This window comes from Etheostoma cragini, chromosome 16, assembly GCF_013103735.1.
Source record: "Etheostoma cragini isolate CJK2018 chromosome 16, CSU_Ecrag_1.0, whole genome shotgun sequence".
Taxonomy (NCBI): Eukaryota; Metazoa; Chordata; class Actinopteri; order Perciformes; family Percidae; genus Etheostoma; species Etheostoma cragini.
Window position 1 is genome coordinate 8,614,066 of NC_048422.1, and position 20,384 is coordinate 8,634,449.

Consider the following 20,384-nt stretch of genomic DNA (forward strand, 5'->3'; position numbering starts at 1 on the left):
ATATATATATAATGTGTTTTTAATGATTTAATTTTTTTTTCTTTACTGGATAGTTTTTTGACGCATGACTGGCCCTAACTAAACCCCCAGGATGCTTTGTGTTTGGAATTAATTTGTCTCATTGTAATGACATAGTGTCAGTGTGAGCAAATGATAATACTCTTAAAGACAACTCAGTTTGTCATATTTTTGTGTATATTCATGCAAGTGCATGTGTTTCTCAACGTTGCATAAAACAGCAATCTTCATCTGCTTCATGTCTTTATAATTGCTCCCAGCAGTAGCGTGGCGCCAGTAAAATGTACATGGACGCGCATTTACAACACACACACACACACACACACACACACACACGGATCATCAGAGGAGTGTGGCAGAGCAGAATTGAGTGCTTTGGCTGGGCAACCTTATTGACTTTGACTAAGCTTAGCACAGCTATCATCAGGTGTGTGTGTGTGTGTGTGTGTGTGTGTGTGTGTGTGTTCATGCATTTGATTTCTTTTTTCCGTGCTCTGATGACAAGCCATCTTCTGACACATGGCTGATCTATCTACTGCGGTTCAAATTTGTTTAGTTAGCACAAAAAAGCACAGGCAGCTGTTTTACAATCAGTTCCACATTATTAACCAAAATATCAACATTTTTATTTTAGTGTCACCAAAACCATCTTTTCCACGTCCTTTCTCTCCAAACTTTGGTCTCTGCCTTTCTGTGTCGATGTCTGATATTTTTTGTTTCTGTTTCTGATGATAGCTTGGCTGTGCAGGGCTAGCCATTGATCACACAGCAAAGATTTGTGTATGCGCCCGTGGCTGTGTCTGTCTGTGTGTAAGGCCTTGTTGGATAACAGAGAGCAGATGTGGGTGGGTAGGTGGGTGTATGTTTAGAGCCAGTCATTGGCTCATACAGAACAGATGTGTGTTGGGTCATCATCTTCCTCTGGCTACCAGAGTTATTGATTCAAATTGTTCTGCTACATTTCTGACTGGGCATAGTTCAAAATCTTTCAATCTGGTGTCAATTTTGATACCTCAGTTACGATGCCAGTTACGACGCCGGTTCAACACAAATACATTAAACACTAAACTTCTATTTTCTACCTTAATTGTGAATCAAAACAGTTATCAAAATTAAAAAACAATTGGTAACACTGCTCACTAAGAGTAACATTTATTATTGCGCCAGTCAGATACTCAGGATTTGTATCAATCCAACTGGGCCAAAATGAACAAAAGAAGAGAAACCTTTTTGACACAACATGAACATATTATAAATAATATATAAATAAATAAACAAATTACATTGTTTAAAGGTTAATATTGAACTAAACAAAATGCAAAGAAATGTAAACAAAGACTTTTTAATGCAAACTGCATAATGACACAAACAATAAACTCGGTAACTGCCTTGTTGTCAACATTGAATTCCCATAATGGAGAACTAGCTTAAGTGCAAAGGAATGTAATGGAATTGCCTTGTTCCTGAAAGGAGCTGTAGAAATAAAGTTGCCTTGCCTTACAACCTCAGCCTGTCAGTCATTCATCAGGGGATAAAAACCACTGTTGTGCCTGCTTGTCTCAGAGAAAGTGTAACGTCAACAGCACTGCGACCGCTTTCGCCTCGCGGTTTATATCATACGGTTCTCTGCGTGAAGTTTTGAAGAACTGTAACCACACCTGAAACCACTTTATCGGCATTGCCGTGACTCACTGTGACTTCATCAGAACTGCAGAGCCAATGATTACGCACTCCAAAAGAAAATCCATTTTCCAATACTCATAGGATTGGAGTATTCCCTTTGGTGCCATCAAAATAGTTATGTTCAGTGCCCAGCTACATTTCAGATACTGAACCAAATGATAAAAGAGCACTTACTACATGTGATCCCACCACTCTTAAGCTGCGTGGTTAGTCAGAGCACAGTGGTAAATGCATTGACAGATGTTAAGGTTAGTATACAGATGACTGGGAGTCTTAACTAGGATGCTATTGCTATGGAATTTTCCAAACCACAGTTATAAAAAAGTGCTGCGGTTTACGGTGATATTCTGGTACTGCCAGCTGACTCCAGTTGAACCTAGTCCAAACAGTTAGGCATAGTTAAACATAGCCTGAAACATGTTAAGAGGTCAGATCACATGTTCCACTGGATTTTGTTTGTGGAAAAGTTTCCTTTGTCACCTTGTTGTACTTGGTTTATTTAGATTTACTTTACAGGCAAACCACAGCCTGTTAACAAATGTCACCAGAACGTTAACGATCGTATTCCTAATTAACTGGAGCATGGGATAAAGAATTTTATTTAAAGAATTAGAATATAAAAAATCAAACACATTATTTTGTAATCTGTTTTTGGCTTACATAACTTCAGGAAAAAACACTCCATTTAGAATAGTAGCTTGACTTAACACAATGTTGCATTTGCGTGTTTAGTGTAATTCATCCCAGAGCGTTCACGAAGTTTCTGGCTTCTAAAGATTGACCCTTAAACTGTGATATCTATTGAACCATGAATATAGTGTACAGTTACGCCCTTTAAGACATGTTTGCTGTGGCTCAGTTTGGACGCCAAGAAGTTGTCCAGGAGAACATCTGTTTGGCTACTCTGTTTGCAGTGTTTGGGCTCTCTTGCAGACGTGCATGAGTGACACTTAGCTGGAACAAAATGTCTCAGCTCATACAAGTGATTTAAAATATAGACTTTATGAAGCTGTTTACCAAGCAAAAGAAAAGTTGGACATGTCACTGGAAAAAAATTAAATCTTCTCTTTAGATCACAGAAAATGCGACAGTTCTGAAGATGAAATCTTATTCTGTAATTTGTGAAAATACAGATTTCTGATCCTCCCCTACTTTGTATTATAAACACGACACATCAAGTGGACTGTGCTCACCATGAGGCCCTAATTATCAAAATGAACACGACAAAACAAGCATAAAACCGGTGTATGTACAATGCCACGCAAAGCTCTGCATTTATCAACATGGACGTGAGCGGACGCTACGATGACATCTTACGTCAAGTTTAAACTCGTGTATGCATGTTTTGGAGTCAGTGTGGACTCAGCATATAATCAGTTTAACAGAAGAAGGAGAAGTTTGAAGGATCATTTGATCACTCAGGACATTATTCCTTGCCTTTAGAAGGTATAGTGTTTTGTTAGGCAATGATCTTCAATACAGGAAACGTGACGATGCACAACATTTTTTTTTTTTTTTTAATTCTTCAGGTTTTCGTTTCTCTTTTAAAGTCTCATTAATGGCCACAAGTGAATGATTTATTTCTGCCATTGACTGACATATTTCGGCTTGTTTTTCCAGCCACTCTGCTGTCAGGAGACAGGGTCGGGGTGCTGGTCCAGCATGGGAGGGGGGTTAGGACATGCATTCTCCCTCACAGTTCATAGTTGCTTAGCTCTGACTCATGCAAAAAACACGCCTTTTAATCGGTTTTAATCTCCATCTCTTAATAGTTCAGCTACTTACCCAGATTACGTCTTGCCATGTCATAAAGTGTGCAACATAAATCCAATCAAAGAATCTCACACCAGACATAGTCAGTATTGAGCAAGTCATGATTACGTTGTTCAGTGTGTGAAACATCAATGAGATTTATTCTGATTTTAAGCTCTATACCCACAACACACTGGAGTCAGAGTGCTTACAAAATGGCTTTTTTATGGTGATTGCTAGTTTCTCCCCAGAGTCCATACCATTTTTTTTAATCATTCCTGTGACCAACTTTTATGTTACAACTTGGTAGATACCGCTTCCCAGCTGCTTAACACTCTTCTGCGAAACAATCCAGTGAGTGCTGAAGGTCTCAGGCTGATGATGCCATCAGGACCTCATCATCTACAAAGAGCAGCAACCCCTTCCCACCCTGACTACGCCTCCATATCCTGTCCAAAATACTACAAACAGGATTAGTGACAGTGCAGCCCTGGCGGAGGCCAACTGTCACCTGGAACGAGTCCGACTTCCTGCCGAAAACCCAGGTCTTGCTTTGGTCATACAGAGATTGGATGGCCCTGAGAAGGGACCCCTCACCCCATACACCTGCAGCACCTCCCACAGTATCTCCCAGGGGAACCGGTCATATGCCTTCTCCAGATCCACAAAACACATAGACCGGTTGGGCATACTCCCAGGCTCCCTCTAGGATCCTTGCGAGAGTGAAGATCTGATCCGTTGTTCCACTACCAGAATGAAATCCACATTGTTCCTCTTAGACCCGAGGTTCGACTATCAGCCGAACCCTCCTTTCCAGCACCTTGGAATAGACTTTACCAGGGAGGCTGAGAAGTGTGATACCCCTAGTCCCCCTTTTTTGAAGAGGGGAACTACCACCCCAGTCTGCCACTCCTTAAGGCACCGCCCCAGACTTTTTCGCAATGTTGAAGAGGCTTGTCAACCAAGACAGCCCCTCCACACCCAGAGCTTTCACCATTTCTGGACAGATCTCATCAATCCCTGGGGCTTTGCCACTGTGGAGTTGTACCTCAGCGACTTCCACTAGGGAAATTGACGACAATCCGCCATCATCGTCCAGCTCAGCCTTTTACATTGAGGGTGTAATAGTTAGATTTAGGAGTTCCTCAAAGTGCTTCTTCCACTGCCCTATTAGCTCCTCAGTTGAGATCAACAGCATCCCATCCTTACTGTACACAGCTTGGATGGTTCACGGCTTCCCCCTCCTGAGGTGGCAAACGGTTTTCCAGAAACACCTTGGTGCCGACCGTAAGTCCTTCTCCATGTCTTCTTCGAACTTTCCCCACACCGCTTCTATGCCTCTTTTACAGCAGAGACTTCGGCCCTTTGGGCCCTTAGGTAACCTGCAACTGCCTCTGCAGTCCTCCGGGATAACACATCCCAGAAAGACTCCTCCTTCAGTCCGACGGCTTCCCTGACCAGGTGTCCATCATGGTGTTTGTGGGTTACCGCCCCTTGAGGCACCTAAGACCCCTTCAAACACTTCGTTCAAAAATGTGCTTAAAAGAAACAACAAAAGATTAGAGAAAGGAATCACAAAAGACAAAAACTGTTGTTGGCACATTCATGTTAATTACTACGTGCGTGATGCATGTGCCTTTTAGGGAAAGTTGTTGATCTGTCACCAAACTTCCAAAAGCGGGTTATCTATTGCATACTGTCAAAACAGGACAAAATAAAGTGAAGAAATTCACATGACTGGAGTGTACTTGTACAACTGTGTACTCTATTTGCGTGCACGCTTCACGCAGTGTGTTCATCGGTTTGCGGCCTTTACATGTTCCCCCATGTATACACATGCACTTGTACGATCAAAAAACACAAATATACACATCCATGTGGCTAAAACTTACAGACCGATGCTGATGTTTGTGAATGCCAGCGCAAATGTGTGTGTTTTCTGTTCGGCCTACACGCCATTATGCATTTTGGCGTGTTTGTTTATATGTGAGGTTGGCTTTAGTATTACAAACTTGTATGCCAGCCTGATTGTGGTCTTCATTCAACTGTGTGTATGTGTGTGTTTGCATTTGTGTGAATAGCTGGCATATGGTAGCCATTCTGCGCTGGCGGCAGAGCTGGAGGAAATTCCTGCATTGTAGAACTAAGGCCAAGATACCGCCGCTGCACACACTTACACACAGCACAGCGCAGTACAGGTTTGTTATTCTTGTTTCAAGCATGCGCACACAGAATTATTTTCAACTTTTTTGAAAGGACTTACAAGTTGACGAAAAATTCTGCTCTCAGTAAGAACACAACAAGCTGTTTTGCATTTTCTGATTGCTTAACATATAATTACTTAAATAATATTCTCAGTCTCTGTCTAACACACGCACACATGCTAAAAGGCACACTCAGGCCTTGGATTGTGGGTTGGCTGGGTGCTATCTCTGTACACACATGGCAGCCATTACTCCTTGTGTGTTTAGGCTTGGGCAAAAGTTGGATGACAGCCTAGCAGTCGACCAGCAGCTCCACTGCTAGATTGGGCTGGCTGGGTTCGGATTCTGTCTGTTTCTGTTTTCAGTGTTAACCATGGCTTAGGTGTTTATATAGTCCTCTCTATCTTCCATTTATCATGGTCGCACTTATTGCAAAAGTCCAACTTCATGTATTCATCCTAGCAGTGCTTGTGGCAGTGTCAAGTTCTTCCATTATGCGTCTCGTCTGCTTTTTGTCTTGCAGTAACTTAAATAACTTAAATAAAGTATTTTTCAATTTTTTGGGTACAATTTGCTCAGAATCTTACATTTGGAAAGCAATATTATTATTATTATTATTATTATTATTATTATTATTATTGTGAGAGTTCACAAAAGCGAATTAACAACAAAATTACATAATTGTCTAACTCAAGATGAACATTATATTTGATTTACCAAATCCTTCAAAATGTATACTGTTTAGGCTACACATAAGCGTGGGAGAAGATGGTGTATTTAACAGAATTTAAAGCCTTTAATTTGTCACCTGTTGGCCAAATTATTTAACAAAATCTTTTCCAAATCAAAGCTCTGCAAGTGTGTATAAGCTGTGTCTTTATCTCCTCCCTGGCTAACCAGATGTTTACAGCGCTGCTTTAGCTTCCTTGGTTACAGATTTCCTATGCTTATCATCTTTCTAATCCTCCTCGGAAACAGCGTCATTCTTCCACTTCAACTGCTTCCTTATCTCGTGTGCACTCAAGACCTGTCCACATTACACGCTTTTAATTTCAGACCCTGCCTGAACCTTTCTTTGCCTACTGGATGCTAAAAACATTTATCTTTGTCTCTGCATGTCTCTGTTATTGGTCTTCTGTGGTGTTCTTGGATCAGCCTTGGTAAATGTGATGTGGCTGGCCAGCCCGGACCAATTAAATGCAATGAAAAAATGTAGTGGGGATTGAGTTGGTCATTAGAGCGCCAGATAGTGTCTGGCCAAAGTTTTTCCCTTCAGCTCAACAGTCCATCAGTTTATCCTGCAGGGTGAACAGGCTCTACGTGGCCACATCGGACAACATCAGAGCCTGACTAAACCTCCATGTGTAATGCTTCCACTGGGGCACAAGTAGTTAAGATGGGAAAGAAAAAGAGAATATAGAAATAGTTGACATTAGTCAATATTTGATACACTAAATAGATTTTGATAAGCGGAATTCTCCCGGACAAATGGGTGAAGTTAAATCATTGGCCCATCTTTGCTTCACTTGTCATCTGTAAACATGTTTCTCACTGGAAGAGTGTCGTCGAGAGCAGGCCCTTAGGCTTAATGCTGCAGAGCAAAATATCTCAGTGGGTCACAAAGAGGGGAAAGAGGTGAAGAGAAATCAAATAGCACACTCAGATCTTTCAAAACGGATATTGGCGTTTGGTATCATCAGGGAAACAGGATGTGAAAGAGATTGAATGATAGAGAAACGTAGTAGAGGCAGAAAGAAAGACAGAAACTGGTGTGAGCAATTTTCACCTTCCACCATCTATGGTATATAATTAAGGCTTATCACGTTAAACACACTTTCCACCCAAATGTTTTTACTAATACAGGATGCTTTAAATAATAGAAAAATAGGGAGAAAACACAAAAGTGCTAAAATCCATTAAGTTCTTAATTTTTTAATTTATTTATTTAAAGTAACTTTTGCCTTGGTTTTTTGAATGTTTAATTTGACTGTTTTTTAAGTTGCTAAAATAATAAAAATAAATAAAATGGGCAAATAATTCATTCATTTTATTATATTTGTACCTCTGAATTAATATTTCAAAATATTTCTCTACAAGTAGGGACATGCATGCAAACAAACAGGGCCTGGATCGAGGATCTTCATATATGGAAATAGAACACAAACACTCACACACACACGTCAGTCAGCAGTGTTATCGCCTGGAAAGGTCAGAGGGACAGGTTGTGCAGTGGTTGCCATAGTGACTTGGGTAAACACCAGATCCATTGTAATACGCCCCCACCATCTTGGCCTGACCTCGCTATATTGTTGGTTTAGTGCGCATATACACATGAACACACACTCTATAGTTCATAACTCTCACACTCACACACATGCACTTGTATCATGTGGCTTAGCTAATCTCTTAATTTGCTTGCCATTATTTCCTTATGCTCATTACTGGAGCACGCCACAGTGCACAATGACACAAAGAAATATGCGCATGCATAAACACTGATGACCACATTGTGCATGCAGTAGGCTGAATTACATCAGTCTTAGTTAATCTTTAATTTATAACATAAATTCTAATGACTTGTACTCATGAACAGGACATCCTGCAGTAATCGGTTATGTCAGCGGACAGGAAAAGTGTGTGTGTGTGTGTGTGTGTGTGTGAGATGTTAAAGAGCCTGACAGTTTCCCTGCATTTCCAAGTCTTAGCGTCTACATTTCTGCCCATCTGTTTGTTTTACCCTGTATTCATGCCCCCTGTCTTTTTCTCTCTCTTTTTTTGTTTTCTCCGCCATTCTCCCCTTCCACTGTCTTGCTTTTTCTCTTGTAAAGCTGACTGAATGTGCAATGGCATGCCAGTGTGTGAGTGACTCACCAACAGAGAGGACTTGCTAAAAGAGAGTTCTTTTGAATTGGATTACTCAGCGTGCGCACACCTCATTTAACCATGATTTTTCTTCTCCACTTATTTCAGCAGTCCTTTCCCAGTGCTCCTAAGCACAGCTATTGTGTGACTTTTGTCAGACTACCTTGGCTATTGCTCTTGACCTCATTATTATTACTGTTGGCTTGGAAGGAATGTTTTTTACCAAGGCATTTTAGAATGTTCTGCTCCTGCAATTATTTTTAATTACTCTGGTTGTGGTTCTGGGTTGGATTTGCAAAGTCTACAAAAATAGTAACAATTTTATTTTTGAGAACAAAATGTGGATTTGGATCTTCACTGTTGTTTTGCCTCTTGGTGCATTTGGGAATACTTTAGGGGTGCATCCTGGTGACAATATCCATGGCTACATTCCCTTGTCTATTCTGGTCGCTGGTGGGGGTGAGTCACAGAATAGGCTTGCGATTACAAACTCACACAACTTCGAAAGAAGAGTGTTTGAAATTTGAGAAGCTCAAAGTGGTCCTATGTACTATTGACAGGAATAATGCTTAACTTTGCAACTCTTTTTGCATTGAGCATTATATTTCAGTAACTGGTAGGCTGAGTGAAAATAAGAGTTTTGTTCCTAACCACCGTGCAGGTAGCATGGTACCTTAAGGGCATCATAGCCCACCATGGACATGTTTACACTGGATGAAAGGGTGGTTTTTCACATTTAGCTTCAGAAAGACTACTGAGCTGCTGAGAAAAGTGGTTTGTGGTTCTAGACTTGTACAGATCCCAGTAGCTGTGTGGCTTCTAGAGGGAGTCTTTGTAAACATTAATAGGATGAGGCGTAAACTCAGCTGTGCCTTCACTGGTTTTACTGGACTGCCATTGATTTGTTTCTTTGGCATCAGAGGAAAAACATTGAGTGTTTGTAAGTCTGGCTTTCTCTGAACTGAGCATTTTATCGAGAAGACGGTTCAGAGTAATGTCATGTTGAGTGAGCGTATCTGATACTAGAATTTCACTGGGAAGGTGTGTGTGTGTGTAAACCGATGTTTGCCAATACTTATGGTTTATACCTTATAGTTTTGTACAGTGGTGCTTTGTGTTTATTTCCAGGAATTAGATCAAATACACATAGCAAAAATTGAAACATTCAAACTTTGTGTTTTTGTATTCTTTTGTATTTGAGCACATGAAGTCAGAAAAAATGGCTCATTTTCACCGAAGCACAGGAAGACGGGGGATGCCACAAACGTGAAGCAGACAGATACCGTTTACTATACCTGACCTAAGATCCCTGGTTTAGTCATTTCTTGTGCTAAAGGGGCACGGTTTGGAATAAAATATGCTTGTGGGATCATAGTCCTCTACCATGGCCATCTGCCAATAATAGCTCCACATTTTCAGGTGTAACCTGAGATAGTCAATCTAGACATCCTCATCATAAACACAGACCAACAATACAAATACAGCAGAGCTGTTAGAGAAACACTCCTGTGACAGGCCAACTCACACTCAAGTATGAGCAGGAACATGTTGCTTAGGTTTGAGAGGACAGATTAGCACTTTGCTCTCAAGGAACGGCAATGTTCTCAAGTGTCAGTGGAACCTTTGTGTAAATATGTTTACAGGACCTTGTACTGTGTGGCATTAGTGATGGAAAATAAACAGGGCCTATGCAGGAAACCACAGGCAGGGAGAGAGAAAATAGTCCTCTAAGGATGGTGAGGTGGAGGTAGCGATAAGAGAGAGCTTTATGGGAATCAATAGCATGGAAAGTACATGGGAGGGAAGGAAAGGTACAGGTAGATGCAGGGCTGCTTTTTCTGGTCTGTAGTTACTCTGGGGAAAGCAGGAAAGGGAAGAGAAGGTAAGCCATTATAAAGTATGACATTAATATGTTTACTGAACCTTGAATGTTCTGGCATTAGAGCCTTTGGAAACCGTAGCCAAGGACTGACTGCAAACAAAGTAAGTGACAGACAAAAAACGTTGTGAAAAGTGTCCTTGGGGTTTACCATCAGGCCAGACTTTGGAGACAAATGTTTAAATCAGTATTCCCTTAACCCATTAAAATCCATATACAAATATTTACTTCTCATTTACTAGATACATTTCTAGAGGAGGCAAAAGAATAACCTTATTTATATGTTGTGCATGAAGGGGCCATTTCCCATTTATAGGAAACACAGCAGTCCTAGCAATGACCCATCAAGATATCACGGCGGTTAGACTAAACACACTGAGGTATGATCTACTGTTTTCATTAAAGGAATCGCCACCTGTAGGCCTAAAAGGTGGCCTGGGAAAAAACGTTTTCTAAGCCACCTTGCAAGCAGACAGGGTGGGTGGTATTCGATACTTAAATGGTGGAGTACTTCTTTATTGATGTGCACAATCTGCTAAATACAGCATAGAGTATGTTTTCTATTTATAATCCTAAACCGCAGTTTCATTGGCGTGTGAGGAATTGTTCAAAGTCCTGTGTCCGTGTAAACAAACGAAGCTGACCAGTGTACCAGCTAGGTTACAGGTTACAGAATGTACCGAATGCATAGAGGCTTAAGAAAGCATGAAGGGAGGGATGGACATAGGAGGAGGAATGTAAGCAAGTGAGGGAGACAGGAGTCGGTGAGATCTGAATGTGCTGAGTGCGCTGCTGTGTGAAGCTACAGTGCCGTAGTGGTAAATGTAACACTGTCCCGCTACATCATAAGACCATAGTCTAGTTATCTCTGCTCCACTATAAAGCTTTCCAGATCTCTGTGTACACTTTTGGGGGATATGATTTTGTGAGCCACTGTGGAAGTCTTGGTGTCAACTGCACAGCTTTCTTCATGTGTTTTTAGGGCAGATGCACATGCACCACTTTAACTGGGTAATGGATTTCATCATCTTTCATCACTTTCCCATGATGGATCTGCATTTAATAATGTGCTGCATATGCATTTTGCTCTTAAAGTGCTAAAATATCTTTTAAAAAGCAGTACCAGGTGATTTACATTTACCATTGGTGGCTTAATAACTTGGCCACGATACTTATCCCAGTGTTGAAGTTGTTAATGGTGTGTTTTATTGAGTGGGATTAAAGGTTTCAACCTTCAACTGAGCTAGTGTGAGAAGTAAACAAAAACATTGCTGCAAATACAGGTAGGGCATGAAAAACAAAAGAAGAAAGGTTTTCCAAGTATTCCAATTTTTTTTCCTTTTTTTTCCTTTTTTATATTTAGCACAAGGGGAGATCGATTTGCTGGTGTCTGCCTGTCTGCTCTGTCATAATATCTGTGTCTTTAAATATTAAATCCACACTGTATTTTGCTGTTTTTTTTTGTGCATATCCCAAACGTGCTTCTTAAATTATCCTTTCTTAAAAACATATTACAACTTTGATAATCTTTCAGGTAGAGCCTGAGTGATATATTAATTTATCAGTATCATTTATAATTCAATTCAATTCTATTTTATTTATAGTATGAATTCATAACAAGAGTTATCTCAAGACACTATACAGATAGACCACACTCCAGAATTTACAAGGACCCAACAGTTCTAGTAGTCTCCTCCAGAGCAAGCAACAGTGCGACAGTGGCGAGGAAAAACTTCCTTTTAGGCAGAAACCTCGGTCAGACCCAGGCTCTTGGTAGGCGGTGTCTGACGGGCCGGTTGGGGTTAGAATGAAGAGTGGCAATAACAAAAATAGAAAAAATTAATAGTCTGTAGCAGTTCTTTGTAGTAGTTCATGGCATAGCAGGACGCTGTGCGGCATTACAAGGCACAGCAGGACGTAGAAGGGCACTGCAGTGTAGCAGTTGAACATGGCATCACAGAACATGGAGCGGGACCAAGGCGACAGCTGCTACCCTGATTTTGGAGCCTCTCTGATCCAAGGGAACATTCTGGGGAAAAAGAACATAAGGACTCCGGGGAATGACAAATAATGACAATATCATAATTTTGATAAATAAAATTAAATACAAACGGACAAAACACTTCAACCGTGTTATGAATGTTGGCGTTGCATAGTTTGTCCACCAGAGGACACACATAATAGTCATAAACGCCACCGTAGTCATGCCCCCCCCCCCCCCCGAGAAAGACTTGTCATTGTACATAACTCCGTAGATTAAATAACGTGACCTATAATGTGACCATTTCATTTCACTGCCGGGAGACTGGGTTGGTAAATCACTCTCTATAATTTACCAAACATGCCATCACCATTGTTTAGACATTGGCAGCCTCACATCACTTGTATTGGCCAAACGAAACACCTCGTTCTCCTGATGAAACGTTGATTATGTTTATTTTATGGCTTAAACAGACGGTTGATCTGTTTGGCAGCGGGACCTCACGCTTACGGAGAGGCCAAGACTGGAGGTTACAGGTTGACTCTCACAGCCACAGAGGATGTTTTAAAATGCTTTTTATCCACAAATCCAGTTTATTTGTGCAGCCCAGTGTCACACACAACTGTCAACTAGAGAGCAGTCAGTCATGTTCTTTCAAATCGCCATGGTAGCAGGACCGTGTAAGGTTTGGGTGCAGGTATTAGGAACTTTATAAAGAGCTATCTTTTATAAGGTTCCTATGCAGTTCTTAGGAAGTGAAAGTGGGTTAAAAACTGAGGGCTTTGCAGTTATCTTTGACTTTATGTATTTTGTCAGTTCTCTTTTTAAGTAAATGTTTTGACCCCCCCCCCTCCTCCCACCATATTGTGGTACCAACTGGGTTTCCATTCTTTGTTTCTAGCTGTCTTTCTCTATATATGACCGATCATTTGTCTGAGGTCTAGTTGCAGTCTCAGCTATTGATACTCAGAGCCAACTTTTCTTTGTGAGCTCTCTGGGACCACCAGAGAACATATGAAGCCTTAATGTGCAGTAAAGTGCTGCATGACTTGCTGTCAGTCTTTGGAATGAACTTTGTTTTGGTTTTCCTCTGTTGCTCCATATAGTGCCGGTGATTTAGGATGACTCCAAAACCGTCTGTAATTGAGTTTCCTGTAGTGTTGGCACATGTACATTCTGCATGCGATTTTAGCCTCATCTGTAAAAAGTCAACGTGAAACAACATGGACTAGAACTAAAAGTTAAACGCAGATCTTTTTTTTTTTTTTTTTTTGGCCTGGACTAAGGGAACTAAACTAGACGTGTAAAAGCATCTTAAAAATACAAAAAAATATATAAATAGACAGCATAGAAGATGTTAATTTTCCTTTTTAAATGCAACAACACATACTCAAATAAGACACAATATAAAAACATAATGGTGGTATTTAAGTTTACAGTAAATAAACGCAACTGTCCCCCCTATGTGTTTATGGATAATGGTACGTAGCCAACACCACTGTGTAATGGCATGTCAGAAGGCAAGTTAACGTCGGAGCTCTTGACCTAAAATGCTTTTCATGTTTTCATCACATTGGTCTCATTGAAAAGGAGTGAAACTATCAAGAAAATAAAAATACACATTTTACAGAATCATGTTTAGAGCTAAACTGCTAGCATTACAGTAGAACATATGAATAAATAAATGCAGAGCAATAAACAAATTCTCTGGTATAATAAATGGCATGATACACAAACAACATGCTTAGGCCCAGCTATTGTTGTTTTGTTGAATCAATTAGATTGATGCATCATCCACTGCAGTTTGAGGATATGATTTAATTTGATTAAAATTTGATTTGATAGAGGCAATTAGGGCTGGGCAACATGGAGAAAATCAAATTTTACAATAATCTTGACTAAATACCTTGATGTCGATATTGAGACTATTGTTGGATTGACAATTGGTGCTTTAACAAAATATTATTTACACAATGAGATGAGATGAGAAATGTTGATTTAACGACAAAGTGTGTAAAGGCAAATAATAGAACATCTATAACAGTCTTCAAAGCTCAGAAAACTGCATAATTTTCCTCTAATGAAAGCCTTCAAAACCAAGAAAAGACAGCACTTAACATATTATAATTTTACGATATCCCAAATCTAAGACGATATCTAGTCTCATATCGCGATATCAATATAAAACTGATATATTGCCCAGCCCTAGAGGCAATGCAATTAAACATTGTTCCAAATATAGCGCATTAAACAGATGTGCTGCAAAGACTTCATAGCTATTGTTAATTTCCATTTAGTTTCCTTAGTTAGGCTTTTACATGTAAATAATAATTTAAATATAGCCTAAATCTTTCAGGCTCATAAAACCAAAATACACTACAATATGGAAGTTGCGGAATACAATATAAAAGACATCATACAATACACATGCCACACTGGTAACTCACCGTACAATTAGCCAAAAATGGGTAGAGCTGTGGGGTGCTTTTAGCCAGACCTTAACCTTTTGAAAATATGTTATGTCTGGAATTCATTTGATTTCAGTTGATGTGTTTCAGAGTTGACTTTGAATGCATTTGAATGGAAAAGGCTGATTTGGGATTTAGACTTAGATGTGGTATTTTACGATTGCCTTTCAATGCTCCTACTCACTATATATATCTGGAAAGAGGCTCTGGGCTTAAAACTTAATTTGAGAAAACAAAAAAAATATAGCCTAAAGCTCTCAAAGCTAAGTAGAGTGCATTTGTTTTAGCTATCATCCAACAACTGACTGCTTGCCTACTCTCCTCTCTGTCTACCTTATGTGTTCATGTTGTGTTTGTTGAAAGACTACAATCACTAATAATACACAAAAACATAAACACTATTGTAAGATAGGGTACCATCATTGCACATCCACAACCTTCCAACTCATCACTCACCCCACATTTTGCTCTTTGTGAAGCAGAACAGTATGTTTGACATTGAGAAACATTTTATTACAAATGATTAGCAGTGAGCTTTTTATCAGACTTTTAGTCAACCCACAGAAAATGTCTGTCTTGTACTTTCTGTAGAAACATTGCATTGAGAAGTTAATTTGTTGAGCAGGCTGATGAATAGTCATTATGAAAAAAACATTTAAAAGGAGCTTTTGACCTGCTGCATGATCGCCTATAAATTACTTAAAACCTGATTTAATCCTTTCAGACTTGTTTTCAGCGTAACCACGCAACCATGTACTTTTGAATGTAATGAAGAAAAAAGTTAGTGAAGAGAACATCCTGCACTATATACCTGACTATTGCACATTCCCTCCACATCATGCACTAAACCATACAACCATACAGCCTTCTTTTCTTTTTTCCTTTTTATTTTGTTACGTCCCTGATGTCTAGGGGTAAGGGACGCACCATAAACCAGATGATCTTGGTATGGTGGTAAAGGTATTTATCTACATGAGTCCTAAGAACAGTTTAACAACAAAAGTCGGCTATGCGGGTGCTGCAAAAACATAAAGACAACGTAACAAAATGAAATGCCTCCAAACAGGGATTACTAAATATTCAGAAAACAAACTGAAAACCAAAACCTCACTATCTATGATGGGTTAAAACAAACACATGGAGCGCAGCACCCGTGAAACCAATGTACTAAATTCCTGGCCAATGTAAATAAATCAGTAGTACTCTAAACCCTAGCCCAACTTTACAAACACATAACACTATCAACTCCAGGGTGAAGCACTTACTCACTCCCAGTACAGAAACACTGCAGCTACTAGGCTACAGGAAAACAGCTAACACAGCTAACAGACCAAATGGCTGGCAGCAGAATCACACACAGTTTAGCCTAGCAACCTGGAGTGATAGCTACAGAGAACAAGCACACAATATACATACAAGTTACCAGTCTTAACAACCAAAGTGGTCAGCACAGAGGCAGCATACTAAATGGCAAACTAAGGTTTACTACATCTTGTTGCAGGGTAGCAGTCAAGTGTACAGTGTCGTAACTGAGATGGCGGGGCTGTGACGGCTTCAGAGTTAGAAAGAAGGCAGCTTGTATACTCTGACTGACTCTGCCGCGGATCATCAGGGTACGGAGCAGATGCAGCCACCCCGGGACAGTACATAACTGGTGGCGGCACAAACTGATTACCATCTACGCTAACTGTAAAGTCCTCCCTAGAATGATATAGCTTTAGCATGTTCACATGCCAGACCCTGGTTTTCTTCTGCCTCTCAGAAGTACTAAGCACATAATCAGCTTCACTTAAACATTGTCGGACCATATAGGGACCAGAGAACTTGGCGGAGAGAAAGGGCTTAGCAGCGGCATTAGGCTGGTGTAAACCCTCTCTGAACTCGCTAACCTAGTCTAACACATTTTTAGTGGGCAATGACACATGAGACAAGAACTGGTCGTGTAACACCTTAAGTGGACCACGGGGTGTGTTTCCAAACACAAGCGGCGAACAATGCGAAAGGAGCGCCCTCATCCCAATCTGTCCCATTGTCTTCACAAAATTTCAGCATGGACTTTAACGTTTGATGCCAACGTTCTAATGCCCCATGCGACTCAGGATGGTAAGCAGGCAGCGCAACCTGCTGCACGTTCAGTGATTTGAGTAAAAGAGTTAAAGAGGTTAGACTAAATTTGTACCCGTATTGGACTGGATTATGCGGCGGGGAATGGCTTCTAGAAAACAGGTAGCCGTGCATATAACTGTGAGTAGGTACTGATCAACGCTCTTTGTACGAGGTAAGGGACCACCAAGCCAATGTCCTTGTGTTACTTACTTGGCAAGAATTCCTGTTCATTAGAGTGCAATACACTGAACTGGTTCATTTTCTCCTCATTTTTCTTGTATCCTTGTTTCTTTTGCAGTCTTTCAGATTTTCACTTTCTATGTTTTACTGTATAAAAAACAAACATTTATCTTTGGTATACATCATCTGTGTGTTGCTGAGATCACAGATTGGGGCTTTGAAGTCCCATTGACAGTAGAACTCATTTATAACTACATTTGTCACTTTGTTTTTCTATTACATTTGAAGGCTCCGGGGATATTTGTATAATTATTCTAGAAAATGGGCAAAATTCTTTAATAGTCTATTCGTACAGTGTGTTTGATGCCCTGTTGCACTAGACACTATTGTATGTGGAGCTTGTGGACAAATTTAATTCCTCTCTATCTCACTCTCCTCAATGACAACAAACTCTAGTGAAGCATGAGCAAATGTCATTACTCCCACTGTCCAGGGCAGAGTTGATTTCGTTTGTCAGTCTTTGTTCATTTAGACATTTTCACTGGAATTGCGTTGCTAGCCAACAGATTCGGTCCATGTTCACTTCCTTTTAGCTTTTAAAATGTTTACATTGAAAACCGTGTGAAATGGTTTGTTATGGGTCTGTTGCTTTTGCTTTGATAGATCGGTCACTGCTGTGTTGTGGCCCCAGCTTCAACAACATCCTATTTGAACAGGAAATGCATTTTATGGGCCTTCAATCCCTCTCTCTCTCCCTTTCACTGTGGAGGGGCCGATAAAAGTGTTGATGAGTCTGTCACATGCAAAGAAGTGGCAGCAGACATATGATAAGTGCTTATTTTGAGCTTAGCAGCTCAGAAACACCTACACCATGTAGTCGTTTACTCTTTATCACATTCACAGAGCCTTTTTTAGCCCCTGATTCTCTTCTTTTGACTGCTGCTTCTTAACGTTACCACTATCTGTCTGATAAACGTGGGTGACACAGTGTCGTTTGCGGTAGTCCTTTCAGGCTTTTAGTCATTTTTGTTTTGTTTTTCTGAGCGGGATTTACCCCTGGATGTTTACGTTTCAGCCAGCGGCCCATTCATGTTTTCATGCGTCCGCCGATGCAGTGCTTCAAAGCAGTCATCCCGCATTCCGCAGATGATTCCGCACCGGTGCGAACATTGGCTGAACATTACGAGACATTGCTTCAAATTTGTGTGTGATTTTTCCTCATAAGTGTGATATTCGCTGGAATAACTGAAATTATGTGCAATACCCACTAACCCACACTAAGATTCTGGCCCTGATCCTTCTGTTTTTATGATAGTGCCATACACACAGTGAATCCGCCTCAGCTGTACTGTGTTTAGTGTGATTTAGCATGATGATGTTACCGTTTAGCTCAAAGCACCGATGTGACTAAACATAGACTCACAGAGCTTACTTGACCCATCAAACTCCACGCCAGTATAGCTTCATTTTTTTAAATTGAAATGAAATGAGAGCGAGATAAAGTCTATTTCATGTATGACGCTCTCATCCTGCTCACCATAGTACCGCCAGGCAATAGTATAATTGTACAAAAATACTTTTGTTATCTTTTTCTATGCTACTGGCTTCTACTTTTTACAGTGTGTACATCTTGGTTAAATTATAAAGAAAATGTGTTGAGTTCATTTACGGTACAAAACTGCTTAATGGATTTGTTCTTTAGCACAAGTGGAACTTTATTTCTCAGACATTCTGGTAAAGCCAATGGAAACAAAAAGTCACGTCCAACATGTTTTCTCTGTTTTTTATGAGAAATAATTTCCACTAGCCAGAAATAGAGGCGACCAGTTGTCTTGTAGTCTTTGCCTTTTTGGACTTTAAGTAACATAGAATTTCTGCAACATGTTGCAAACAATTTAAACGTTGGTATGTTGTTGCTTAGGTGAGAAAATTGGTGGAAGATATGTGACATTTCTGGCGGTTTTCACAAGCATTTTCCTTTCATACCCATTTGCTTGGACAAAATGGACTCAAAATGATGATGATGATGATGATGATGATAATGCCTTTGCTGATGTTGTTGCTGCTTACTGCCAAACCTTTTAGGCTTATAAAAAAAGAAATCCTAATATTTGTACCTCCTTCTTTCCCACCTCCCCCTCTCTCTGTCTTTCTAGATGCCAGGCCTTTTGTCCAGTCCTGTGTGTCTGACTGTCATCTGTTTTTTGTCTTGGTCGCTGCGTCCCAGTCGTGCTCAGATTCAGACTGATGAAGGTAACACATGCACACGTACGCATGCACACCAAGCCTAAAGACATTTTACCAAGGACACATTTAAAATACACGCGTAGAAACACATTCTGTTAAGGATCAGGAATGGACTCCTTTATGAACTATTTTGACTCAAAGTACTTCTTCTTGGCATCTGAAGCTTCTGCTGAAGAAATAAGGAAAGAAACACTTCCAAAATGTAGGGAGGCAGTGCAGCTAACCATAAAACACCTTTTCCAAGCACAATCTTCTTTTTTTTGTTGAAACTTTGTTCATTGTTCAACTGTTCTCTCTTTGTCTGCAGTTTTTTGCAGCATTAGTTTTTTATTTATTTATAGTTGAATTGGAATTCATGTTTTTTTTATTAGCACTCTGCAAACAACAGTTGTATTGTTGAAGCATATTTTGTTTTGCCTCACACGGCGCTTAGGGGATCTGTCTGGCATTAAGAAATTGGCCCTTTCTTTGAAAGACTGTTTTCCCTCATCCCTTCTTTCTGTCACTTTTGTTACCTCTATTACTGTATCTGTTTCTAAAATCAGATACATTCACTGCTACAACAATAAGAACACTCGCCCTTGGCCCTTCAGGTGAAACTGTCAAGGTTTCCCTTCCCAAGTTATTTGACCCTACGGCAGTTCCAGAGTCCTTTTTTATTGTTTGGAAAGTACTAAGTTTCATCCAGCTTGCAATTTCTGTGTTCAACCTGCCATCCGATTCCAATGTCAGGAGAAACTTGCAGCAGCCTTCCTCTCTGTGTGTGTGTGTGTGTGTGTGTGTGTGTCTGTGTGTGTGCGCGTGTGTGTATGCGCGCGTGTGTCTAGACCCTCTTGCCAGAGGGAGAATCAGATATGAGTGGAACGCTGCGGGTTTTGGGGAACAATGTACATCACTGCCAATAAAACATGAATGCACACATTCAGACCAGCCAACTCTTTACACTGCACCAAGGCCCCAGGTAACACTCACAGAAACAGAAGGAGGGAAGTGTGTGTGTGTGT

The 20,384-nt window shown here is 40.3% G+C and overlaps 1 protein-coding gene across 1 annotated transcript in view; it reads left to right on the top strand.

Annotated features, from left to right (window-relative positions):
* The window catches only part of il11ra (interleukin 11 receptor, alpha), a 52,015-nt gene that overhangs the window by 15,111 nt on the left and 16,520 nt on the right, over nucleotides 1-20,384 (top strand). Inside the window, exon 2 of the mRNA XM_034895735.1 lies at nucleotides 19,290-19,386. Within this exon, the coding sequence (XP_034751626.1) occupies nucleotides 19,290-19,386 (97 nt within the window). The remainder of the gene's footprint in view (nucleotides 1-19,289; nucleotides 19,387-20,384) is intronic.